We start from the raw sequence: 12,685 nt of genomic DNA, 5'->3' as shown, positions 1-12,685 counted from the left end.
TCTAATGCCTACATCTCCTTTTCCTTAATTCCTTTAAAGCAAATCTCTTCTCGCTAGGTAATATACAAAATTGTCCTAAATGAATTTTTTCAACATTTTCTTTTCAATGTGCATCCGCCTCTAGTTGGTCATTATTTGAATAATTCTAATACATATTTCAATATTCAAAATAAATAAATAAATAAATGTGGATGATACTAGTAGCAACTGAAACCATGTTGTTTAATTATATCTTTGACTGACTATATTAAATGAAACAAAATGACCATATTACCTTTATGTAGCAAAATCTGTTTTCATCAAGTATTAACTATTTTTACCATCAATAATGTCATGCTTATACAATACCAATGAATAGCATTGTACTTTTAATAAAAAAAATAATTAAATTTATAATACATCAAATAAACCCCCGACAAAACTAAGTTTCTTTTTAAAGTACAATCACTCTTTTCTTTCTCTTTGGCTGGTCGGTGTGGGCAACGCCCACCGATGTTTTTAGAAGAAAAAAGAAGAAAACGGGTGTTAAAGGTTGTTGTGGTGGTAACGGGAAGCAACGGATAAGCTTATAATACACAACGGTGAAGGGGAGCGGTCTTTGTGCCTTCATAACGCACAAAAACGCCTCCATGGGCGTTGTCCGCACCTAACCGTCTTTAAGATTTTGTATCTTGACTAGTCAACTTCTACATCCTTCCATCTTACTATACATTTGTTTTTTAAGCTTTCAAGATCCAGATGTCAACTATTCTTTTCTTTCGTTAGATAAGCTTCTATAATGACTAAATCTTTGTACCTCTGCAAATCCATCTGGGATTTGTGGATTTAGCTTCAAGAAAATGGCAACAAGTTCTATGGTAGTCACAATAGACAAAACAAGCAACATCTCGTTAGTAGAAGTCGATGATTCAGATACGTTTGTGTCTGTGTTTCTTGAGAAGCAAAAAACAGCAAGCACGAAATAGTTTTCATGGCTGCGTTTAATCAAAGCTCAAAGAATCCTCTCTTTCTATCCATGGTTAGCAATGGGGGTTTCCAAGACTTTTGTTTCTGTTAAAAAGCGCATTGCTTCATCATATCCATGCAGAAATGAAGTCAAATATAAAGAGAGGATTATGTACAGATTCATAGAAGCATTTCCTGCTGGAAGGAACTCATTAAAATCAACCTAAATACACATTACATAAGAAAAACAGAAGTAACAATCCTCACCTGGAAGGATGCAAATAGTTTGTAAAACTCGATTTTGACATCCAGGAGTGAACATTTTCTATTAACAATATTTACTTTCTAGCCCTTTCTTCCCTACATCAGTAACATCTATTAACAATATTTACTTTCTAGCTTCTTCTCCAATCGCTTCAATGATACGGTTATTGAACATGAAAACACTTGAATCTTTCAAGAGTGAAGTTCTGATTGTGAAAGAGTCGATCAATCAAGACTTCCAAAATCACAAATCACAATTCGAAGTTTCGATTTTCCTTACCTTAACTTTATGTTTTAATAAATATACTGTAATTTCTGTACATCAAACATTCAAACCCAAAAACTATAGATAACCCAATTACAAAATTACATAATTACATTGAAAATCAACCCAGAAACACTAGTGCATAGATAGTATAGTCGAAATTGAAATTTACGAATTAGGTCTTAGGAGTATCAGACGATAGCCTTCTTCAATGGTTTGGCCTTCTGCATTTTTGCCAAATGAAGTCGTTTTTGGGAGGCAGAAATCGTTCTTGGAAGGCGCTAGATTGAAGTTTCGTTGAAGGGCAAATACATGAAATTGATGCAAAGGACCGAGTCAGCGTTATTTTCTTCCAGGACCCAGGCCATTAACTACCCATCAACTGACCGAGTAAGAGTATAACATTGGTAACAAACGGTCTGTGCTCTGACCGGACCCAGTCAGAATGAAATCAAACACCCCTTATGACCGAAACAAATGCAACGTTCTTCTCCTTAATCTTAAATTCAGATATCATTTTTGAGATGGGCATCAATTCTTCAAACTGTATAGCTCGTTGCCTTATAAACTCTCGAATTTTATCTGCGGGATCTTAGATTTGATTTCCGTTTCCTTCAATATCTACCAAAGTCAGAAAAAAAAATGTCGTCCATTAAAGAGTTTGCACACCTTAGAGTTTCCCTAGAAGCTATAAAATTGGCAACGAATAACTTTGATAGCAGCAACTACATCAGTGAAGGTGGATTTGGTAAAGTTTACAAAGGAGAACTCGTTCACTTTGGTGAGAAGGTTATGGTTGCAGCCAAACGCTTAAATAAAAAACATGGACAAGGGACCCCTGAGTTTTGGAAAGAGATCATGATGCTTTCCCGTTACAGACATGAAAATCTGGTCAATCTCTTGGGATTTTGTGATGAGGGTGGTGAGAATATCCTTGTGTATGAGTATCTACCGAATCAAAGTCTCGACAAATACCTTAGTAGCTCTAATCTGTCATGGATCCAACGCCTAAACATATGCATTGGGGCAGCTTGTGGGCTAGAGTATCTTCAGAATCCGGATGAGACTACACAAAGAGTGCTACACCGTGATATTAAAAGCTCCAACATACTCTTAGATAAAAGTTGGAATGCCAAAATTTCAGATTTTGGTCTTTCCAAACTCGGACCTGCTAACCAAGAATTCACATTTGTTATCACCCATGCAGTAGGGACTCCTGGGTATTGTGATCCACTTTACGGGGATACTGGATTCTTGACAAAAGAATCTGATGTCTATTCCTTTGGGGTGGTTTTATTCGAAGTCTTGTGTGGAAGGCTTTCCGTAGCGAATTACAATGACAATCGCCGGTTTTTGCCGAAACTGGCACAAAGCTGCTATGAAGAAAAGAAGCTGCAGACAATTGTACTTGATTGTCTACAAGAGCAAATATTCCCAGATTGTTTGGAAATATTCTCCAGAATTGCATATCAATGTCTTCGAAGAGATCGTAATGAACGTCCACTGGTAGCTGAGATAGTAAAACAACTTAAAGATGCCCTTAAATGTCAAGTAAGCTCTACATCTTTCAGAAATATTAACAGGAATATTTACTTTCTTTTAATGATTAAGCACATGCATATTCTCATTCTATATCTCAATATATATAGGTGGAATATATGGTCGAGAAGGAAAAGAAGTTTATATTCAAAGCATCATTTTATGCTGAGGTAAATTTGCATATGCATGATAAGCTAGAACAGATATCTACTAATGTTAAAGAAGACCCGATCATTCGCCCTGGTGATATGTGGGATGAGGAGTTGAAAACATACGATGGTACAGATCCTAAGAAGCCTGTTCTTATGGCGATCAAAGGTCAGATATATGATGTATCATCATCCAGGATGTTTTATGGAGCAGGTGGTACTTATGGGGAGTGGAGTGGGAAAGATGCCAGTAGAGCCATTGCAAAACTCAGCTTTGAAGAGGAAGATTTGAACAGCGATCTCACTGGTTTAGGGAAGGCTGAGCTGGAGGCCTTAGATGATTGGGAAATCATGTTCAGGAGTAAGTATGTTAAGGTTGGATCCATCAAAGATCTAAACAAAAATCTCCCTGCTTGGATCTATCAAATATTCAAAGAGAAATCTGACTACTATAAAAACTCACATAGAACACGCCATATAGAACCCCGTTTTTGGGAAAATCAGGTTTTATTATATTGAAACCAGGTTTCATCCAAAGGTGAGTTATATGATCCGGCTTAAAGTAAGGAACTGGGCTATTGACTGAACTTAGCAATGCAACCAGGTCTTTTTTCCGGGTTTTTGCGAATAAAACCGTGTTTGGATCCGTTTTAAATCCAAAGAAAAATATGCCTGGTTGGAAATCTCACTGGTCTTGGAAAGCACGAGCTTCAGGCCTTACAAAATTGGGAAGACACGATTAAGTATGTTATTATTGGGGATGGATTCATTTTAAGGCTATTGGTGGCAGGTAGAACACCGACCCACTTAGCCCGTGGCCCTTGAAAAATCGACCACCACCGGTCTTGGCAACCAGTTTTTTTCTCTTCTCTCCTAGCCGGCTTCTTCTACATTCCTGTTGTAGCTTTTGCGTTAGGTGTCAATTGTTCTTGATAACTTAGAAAATTATTTTATCTCTTGGTGTTAAGTTTTTGTTAAACATTAGATAACAAGAATTGCAACAAACACCACACATTTAAGTAACTTTTGTTTATTGGAAAATTCATAAAATTCTTTATATTTTGGATTTATAATTAATCTAGTTTTTATATATTTTTTATTTAATTAAGTCCTAAAAATCGATAACCGTATCAATTTTAACCTTTTTAACTGGTCAACATTTGATCACTTTCAAAATTTATACTTTTGGCCAAATTCAAAAATTAATAGAATGAAAATAATCAGCCTTTCTCCATTATCAATCAAGTATATATACACTATACAAATATAAAATTGGGCCTATACAAAACAATGGGCTAATCAATACATGGGCTAAGACTAATATACACTAATACGCCCCCGTAGCATGAGGGGTAAATGAAGGTCGAACACTCAAAATGGATCGAAAATCAGAAAACAAAGAGTGTGGAATCCCTTTCGTGAAGATATCTGCATAATGAAGAGAGGATGGAACATGGAGAACTCGGACCTAACCAGTAGCAACTCAATCCCGTACAAAGTGAATGTTAATCTCTATGTGTTTTGTCTGCTGGTGTTGAATAGGATTGGAAGAAAGATAGACGGCACTGACATTGTTGCGGTATACAATCGTGGCTTTTGTCACAGGGCAATGAAGTTCACGAAGTAGATTTCGAAGCCAACAGGTTTCTGGAATAGCAATCGCCACTCCCCGGTATTCAGCCTCTGCACAAGATCTAGACACGGTAGCTTGGCGTTTAGAAGACCAGTAAATGATGTTCTCACCCAAATAAACACAATAACCACTGGTGGAACGTCTAGAGTCAGGGCACCCTCCCCACTCAGCATCAGAGTAAGCAATAAGACCAGATGTCATGGAGGGCTGGATATGAATACCGTAATCAATCGTGCCTCGAATGTAGCGAAGGATGCGCTTGAGGGCGTGAAGATGAGGCTCGCGAGGGTCATGCATGTATAAACAAATTTGCTGCATCGCATATGAGACGTCTGGGCGAGTGAAGGTAAGATACTGGAGACCACCTACAATACTACGGTATAGAGTAGGGTCGGCAACGGGAGGACCATCATGTGATAACTTTGACTGAGACTCGACATGAGTGCGACATGGATTGCATGTAGACATGTGAACATGCTCGAGAAGTTCCAGCACATATTTAGGTTGAGAGAGGAATAAGCCAGACTGCTGACGAGAGGCGGAGATGCCAAGGAAGTATGACAGGTGTCCCAGATCAGTCATGGAAAACTTAGTGGAAAGCATGGTGATGATACGTTGAAGTAGCGCTGAGGAAGATGTTGTGAGAATGATATCATCAACATATAAAAGTAAATAAGCAAACTCGTCTTTCCGCCGGAAAATAAAAAGTGAGGAGTCGGTTTTGCTATGAACAAAACCGATGCGAGTAATATACTCTGTGAATCACTGAAACAATGCCCTGGGAGCTTGCTTAAGGCCATAAAGAGACTTCTGTAAGTGGCAAACATAATCCGGACGGGTACTGTTGTAACGACCCAATTTTCAAGGCCAAAAATTTCATTTTTGAATTAACGCATTTAACAAACATTTTACCAAAACACTGTCAATAAAATATCCATTACAAAATCATAATGTTGTATTTCAAACCATAACATCATAAATATTGAAAATCAGAGTACAGTCCCAAAAACTTCTTGCGGAAACATGTGTGCGTGTGTGATGTGCTGCTACACCGCCGTCTCTTTCCCCTTCGACGAAGAGGTACCTGAAACCAAAACCAAAACTATAAGCAGAAATCTTAGTGAGTTCCCCCATCATACCACATACCATACAATATCGTCGATATCTTTCAACCGGTAATCTTCATCGGTATCTTTCAACCGGTAACCTTCATCGGTATCTTTCAACCGGTAATCAACATCGGTATCTTTCAAACGGTAATCAACATCGGTATCTTTCAACTGGTAACTGGGGACTATTTCACCCCTACTGCTGGCATACAGTCAACAAATATAAACATACATTCAGGCATATCCAGGTACTGACCTACCCTTGGGTCCTAAGGACCACTGTCAGGGAAACTAATCGCTACCATACACATAACATACTACTCAGATAAACCTCATAACCAACACATACCAAACCAAGATAATTATCACAAAGACCATTATCTTCTAAATACCCCTTTTTGGTGGGCCGGCATTGTGGCCTTAGACCCACCCCTACTGGAAGGTAACTCACCTCAATGTCGTGTAGTGTCTGAATTATCCTTGGTGCACAAGTCGACTCCCAACGACTCCTTGATCCCTACACGACAACCTTCAAGTCAACACATATCACATACAACCCTAAACAGGGTTAGCCCAAGTTTAGTCAAAGTCAACATTCAGTTCACCTGACTCACCGAGTTGGCCTACCAACTCGTCGAGTCCATGCTTCTCTAATCCCACACAAAAACCCCGGCTCCACTCGTCGAGTCTAGCAAAAACTCGACTGGTTCTCTTTCAATCATAACATCGAGACCATCTTCATCCGACTCGCTGAGTTTCTTCTTAAACTCGTCGAGTTCATCTCCAACTTAAGAACTTGTCCAGTCTATGACTCGCCGAGTTGCATGGACAACTCGTAGAGTCCATCTTCAAAGATTGGGAGATTGCTATGGACTCGCCGAATCTGCCCACACCACTCGCCGAGTCCCATGGCTCCCAGGTCCCTTTTCGCGTCTAAACCCACAAGGGAATTCCTTCCTAACACTTACCCACTCACTGAAAGGGTTTGGGTGCACAATGGTCACTGACTCGTCGAGTGCCAAGAACAACTCACCGAGTCCAACCTTTACCAATTCCATACAGTCGATTTAAATGAGGTCTAACATATCAAAACCATAGATCTGGCCTCCTAATGCCCATTTTATACGTAAAGTTCCAAACTTGATCCACATGCATGGGGTTTTAGCTCAAAAATCCATATAAAGTGTCCTACAATGAGCATGGGGCTCTCATGGCCCTAAATTTGGCACGTTTATGCCATGAGATCCCTCTTAAGGCCCGGGTCTGAAGGCTAGAGTCCACATAACACTCCTTAAATTCGAAAATGGCTTGAAAGCCCTAGATGCACCCAAGATCTACAATCTAAAGATGAACAACCAAATGGAAGACCAAAGCAGGAGCATTTTACCTTGATTAAGCTGAAATGGGATGAGATTTATGGATCCACAAGCCCTAATTCGAATACTCAAGCTTCTCTTCTTCCTTCCAAGCTTCACAAGTCAACAAAAGCACCAAAATGGCCTTAACACACACACACACACACACAATCGGCTATGGTTTAAATATGCAGCTCTAGGAGAGTGTTAGGGACAAGGGAGGCTGAGTTAAGGTGTTTATATAGGGTGCAAACCCTCATATTAGGGTTTTTGTCCAGATAGCACGGACTCGTCGAGTTCGGTCTCTATCTCGCCGAGTCAGCCACTTAACTCTCATGTCCAATCTGCTTCTACTCGACGATTTGGGCCACCAACTCGCCGATTCCCAGGCCAAAATGAAAAATACTTAATTTAAAAATACATACCAGGAACCAGGTGCTACAAATCTTCCCTACTTATTTTAGACTTCGTCCTCAAAGTCTGCTGCTTGTTCCTGGAAAAGCTCTGGGTAAAGCTCCATCATCTCATCCACTAGCTCCCAAGTCCAGTTCGAGCCCTTTCGGTGTTGACACTACACCTTTACCAGCTCCACTCTCTTGTTCCTCAGATCCTTTGACTCCCTGTTAAGTATCGCCACTGGCCGCTCGATGTAGTTCAGGCTATCATCAACCTGAATGTCCTCTAAAGGCACTACTGCCGAATCGTCCACCAAACATTTCCACAACTGGAAAACGTGAAACGTGCTATGAATCTGACTGAGTTCGGCTGACAGATCCAGCCTATATGTCACCTTGCCCACCCGGGCTACAACCCTGAAAGGTCCAATATACCTAGAGCCCAACTTGCCCCGCTTCCTGAATCGAATGACACCCTTCCAAGGTGACACCTTCAGGAGGACCATATCCCTGACCTGGAATTCCAAGTCGGATCGGCGCTTGTCTGCATAACTTTTTTGCTGACTCTGAGTAGTCTGAAGCCTGCTCCGGACTTGCTGGATCCTCTCCATAGTCTTGAGTACCACTTCGGTACTCCCTATAACCCTCTGACCAACCTCACCCCTACATATTGGGGTCCTGCACTTCCTCCCATACAACATCTCGAAGGGAGGATGGTCAATACTCGCGTGATAGATGTTTTTGTACGAGAACTCAGCCAAAGGAAGGTAAGTATCCCAACTACCTCCAAAGTCTAAGACACACGCCCGCAACATATCCTCCAAGGTCCGGATGGTCCGCTCACTCTGTCCATCTGTTTGTGGGTGAAAAGCGATACTAAAATGCAGACGAGTTCCCGGCTCGTCATGGAACTTCTTCCAGAACCTGGAAGTAAACCGAACATCTCTGTATGAAATCACCGATACTGGCACCCCATGCCACGCCACCACCTCCCTGATATAAATGTCGGCCAACTTTTCGGCCGAAATACTCTCCTGAATCGGGATAAAATTGGCGCTCTTGGTCAATCGATCGACGATGACCCAGATCGAAACCGCTCCCCGCGCGGTCCTAGGAAGGTTTGTGATAAAATCCATCGTGATGTCTTCCCATTTCCACAGCGGAATATCCAGTGGTTTCATCTTGTCGTGAGGTCTCTGATGCTCGGCCTTGACCTTCCTGCAGGTCAAGCATCGCTCTATGTACCATGCCATATCCCGCTTCATGCATGACCACCAATAGTCCATACGAAGATCCCTATACATCTTCGTCGCCCTAGGGTGAATGGAGAATCGAGATTTGTGCGCCTCCTCCATCAATACCTGGCGCACACCCCTATGATACGGGACCCACACCCTACGGTGCAGAGTCAACAACCCCCGACTGTCATAGTCAAAGGAGGAAACCTGACCCACAATCCGCTCGCTCTTCCGATGTTCCTCCTTCATGGCCTCCTGCTAGGCCTCCCGAATCCGCTCAAACAGCGGAGTCACCACTGTCATCCTTAGGCAGATATCCCTGATCGGCGCTGCCTTGCGGCTAAGCGCGTCGGCCACCACATTGGCCTTACCCGGGTGATAAAGGATCTCGCAATCGTAATCCTTTACCACGTCCATCCACCGATGCTGCCTCATGTTTAGATTCGGCTGATCCATGAGGTACCTCAAACTCTTATAGTCCGTGTAGATAGTATAGCGAACCCCATAGAGGTAATGATGCCAAATCTTGAGGGTGAAAACAACAGCCCTAACTCCAAATCATGTGTCGGGTAGTTCGCCTCGTGAGGCTTCACCTGCCTCGACGCGTAGGCGATGATATGCCCTCTCTGCATCAGAACTGCCCAAACTTGAGATGGACGCATCACAATATACAACAAAATCCTCCATGCCCTCTTGTAGGGCTAAGATTGACGCCTCGCACAATCTCTGTCTCAGAGTCTCAAATGCGGGCTGATGCTCAGGCCCCCAACAAAAGACCACAGTTTTCCTTGTTAGCCTGGTCAGGGGTACAACTATCTTGGAGAAATCCTGGATGGATCTCCGATAGTAGCTGGCTAATCCTAGGAAACTCCAAATCTTAGATGGAGACTTCGGAACTTCCCATCTCATCACGGCCTCCACTTTGGCCGGGTCCACTAAGATCCCGTTCTGGTTGACGAGATGCCCAAGGACCTGCACCTCGCCCAACCAGAACTCATACTTGGAGAACTTAGCATAAGAGTTATCCCTCCTCAAAGTCTCCAGAACCTCCTACAGATGCTCCTCGTGCTCCTCCTGCGTCTTGGAGTAAACCAAGATATCATTAATAAAAACTATCACAGACCGGTCTAACATCGGTCCATGAACGCGGTAGGAGCATTGGTGAGCCCGAAGGGCATGTCTATAAACTCGTAGTGGCCATAGCGCATCCGAAACACATTCTTCTACACATCCTCCTCTCTGACCCTCATCTGATGGTATCCTGAACGTAGATCAATCTTTGAAAACCAAGATGCTCCCTGAAGTTGGTCAAAGAGGTCATCAATCCTCGGGAGTGGGTAACGGTTCTTCACCGTTACCTTGTTCAGCTCCCGATAATCTATACACATCCGATGCGACCCGTCCTTCTTCTTCACAAACAGAATCGGGGCTCCCCAGGGAGAACGACTCGGTCTAATGAATCCTTTGTCTAACAGCTCCTGCAGCTATATAGACGACTCCTGCATCTCAGGAGGAGCCAGCCAATACGGTGCCTTGGCTATCGGAGCCGTACCCGGGACTAGGTCGATCCTGAATTCCACCTACCTCTCCAGAGGTATCCCAGGCAACTCCTCGGGGAATACGTCGGTAAACTAATGCACCACAGGCACATCGCCCACCGTCGCCTTACCCGCCTCCCGGGTGTCCATGACATAGGCGACATATCCTACGCAACCTTGCTAAAGGTAACGCCTAGCTCTCGCTGCTAAACATACCGCTGGTCCTTGTTGTGGCCTCTCACCCTGAACTACCAACTCTCCCCCACTTGGGGTTCTGATCCGAACCAGCTGATGCGCGCAATCTATCACTGCCCCATTGGGGCTCAACCAATCCATGCCTATAATCACCTTGTTCCCATTCAATGGAATAGGAACCAGGTCTACCAGGTAACGCTCCTCGAACAGCCTCAAAACACAGTCCCGATAGACCTGCAATGCTTGTACCGACCGGTCGTCCGCGAGGGCAATCCAACATGCCCAAAGACTCTGGAAACTTCTTGCTAAGCGCAAGAGACACTAATGATCAGGTGGCACCCGAATCAAACAATACCTGAACTGGGATTCCGTTCACATGGAACGATCCTAACCAAGGCACATGATATATCAAAATCACAGCGATATACTATAAAAGCATAAGGATAAGAAATCATACCGGTCACCACATCGGGTGCAGTGTGCGCCTCCTCGACTGTCAGCTAAAATGCTCGGCTCCGAACCACTGGAGCCTCCATCTTTACCTTCCGTCCATCCACAACCCGACATGTCGTTGGAGTCGGCGCCACTGCCAGCGCCGCTGCTGCTGCCAATCTAAGGCAATTGGTCTTTTTATGGCCCTTTTGATTGCAATGAAAGTAAATCAGGTCTGACATCTGTATCGCCGGAGTAGGGGCAGTACAATCCCTGCCAAAGTGCCCAACCTTGCCGCACTTATAGCAGCCTGAACCCGGCCCAGTGCGACAAGCTCCCTCGTGTGACCGACCGTATTTTCCACAGCGGTCCCGCCCTAACTGGCCTTTCGGCCTACCATCGGATCCATTGGGCTTCTTCCCCACAGCCCCCGCCATCTGCCCTTCCTCTGCATTCCTCTTCCGGATGTGGTCCAGATCATTCTCCCTCTCCCTAGCCCTAACAATCATCGAATCCAGGGTAGGGAAAGCTGAAAAACTGACATGCTCCCGGATGTCAGCTCGTAGCATGTCATGGTAGCGGGTCCTCTTCATGTCCTCATCACCCGCATACCGGGGCACCAACAAATCCCTCTCCCGGAACTTGGCGGTGATCTCCGCCACAGTCTCCGTAGTCTGTCTCATATCCAAGAATTCCCTGGCCAGCTGCTGAAGCTCTACAGCTGGCGCAAACTCCGCTCTGAACCAGGTCACAAAATCCGACCATGTCATAGCCTCAACATCCGAGGCTCCCATAGAGTCACCAACCGACTCCCACCAATCCCTAGCCCGGTCCCTCAAACACCCTGCTGCAAATCGTACCTTCGACCCCTCGGGGCAGAAGCTGGTCAGCTGTGCAGACTCAATGTCTGCAATCCATCGTCTGGCAGCAATGGGGTCCTTCGCCCCGTGGAAATCTGGCGCACCACTCTCTCTAAATTCCTTAAAGGACTGGCTGGTCACCATGTCACTCCGGAACGCCCTGAGGCGATCCTCCATCAGCTCAATGATCCCCTCCTTGATCGACCCGAAGATAACCGACGTCACATCAAGGATACCCCTCGTAATCTCAGACGCAATGAACTCGCATACCCCATCATCCACATGCTCAGATCCTACCCCCGAGCCCGATCCTGACCCGGATCGTGAACCTCCTGCTCCCTGTCGCGTGACCACCATTCTGAAACAATAACATACGAATGTCAGGGTCACATATACTTTCTGGAGGTCTCACACACTTTCCAAGTTTACCGGTTCCATCTAGGCCCTCCTTGATTCGAGTACGGATCCTCTGCTTTCAGTAGTACGGGCCCATACTACCTTCCACATCTATCCGTACTTTCCTCAAGAATTCTTTCGACTTCACCAAGTCCCTTTTACCGATACCCTTTCCACTGACCTCATCCTAGGCTTCCCTAGGGCACTCTCTGACCTACTCTCCGCCATCAGTTGCACTAGGAGTCCCCACCACCTCCCCCTAACTAGTTTGCGGATATTGTTACATATCAGCTCCTTAGTTAGTTGAAGCTGGTCAGAACCCGCATAGCATAAAGCAAGCAGCATTTGTGCTTTGAGTAACCAAACCAGGCA

The 12,685-nt window shown here is 44.2% G+C and overlaps 1 protein-coding gene across 1 annotated transcript; it reads left to right on the top strand.

Annotated features, from left to right (window-relative positions):
• The first annotated feature begins 1,889 nt into the window (after nucleotides 1-1,889).
• On the top strand, nucleotides 1,890-4,125 carry LOC111880127 (probable serine/threonine-protein kinase PBL22). The gene is made up of 2 exons (XM_023876525.3): nucleotides 1,890-3,025; nucleotides 3,124-4,125. The coding sequence occupies exons 1-2, from the start codon at nucleotides 2,117-2,119 to the stop codon at nucleotides 3,679-3,681; spliced, it is 1,467 nt and encodes a 488-aa protein (XP_023732293.1). The 5' UTR covers nucleotides 1,890-2,116; the 3' UTR covers nucleotides 3,682-4,125.
• Nucleotides 4,126-12,685: the final 8,560 nt, after the last annotated feature.

This window comes from Lactuca sativa, chromosome 1 (assembly GCF_002870075.4).
Source record: "Lactuca sativa cultivar Salinas chromosome 1, Lsat_Salinas_v11, whole genome shotgun sequence".
NCBI classification, from domain to species: Eukaryota; Viridiplantae; Streptophyta; class Magnoliopsida; order Asterales; family Asteraceae; genus Lactuca; species Lactuca sativa.
This window is presented reverse-complemented; position numbering and strand designations above follow the sequence as displayed.

Excerpts from the sequence above, each read along its gene's own strand:
- LOC111880127 (XM_023876525.3), top strand. The coding sequence starts at position 2,117 with ATGTCGTCCATTAAAGAGTTTGCACACCTTAGAGTTTCCCTAGAAGCT. Across the intron at positions 3,026-3,123 it reads AAGATGCCCTTAAATGTCAA|GTGGAATATATGGTCGAGAA; the intron begins GTAAGCTCTACA and ends CAATATATATAG.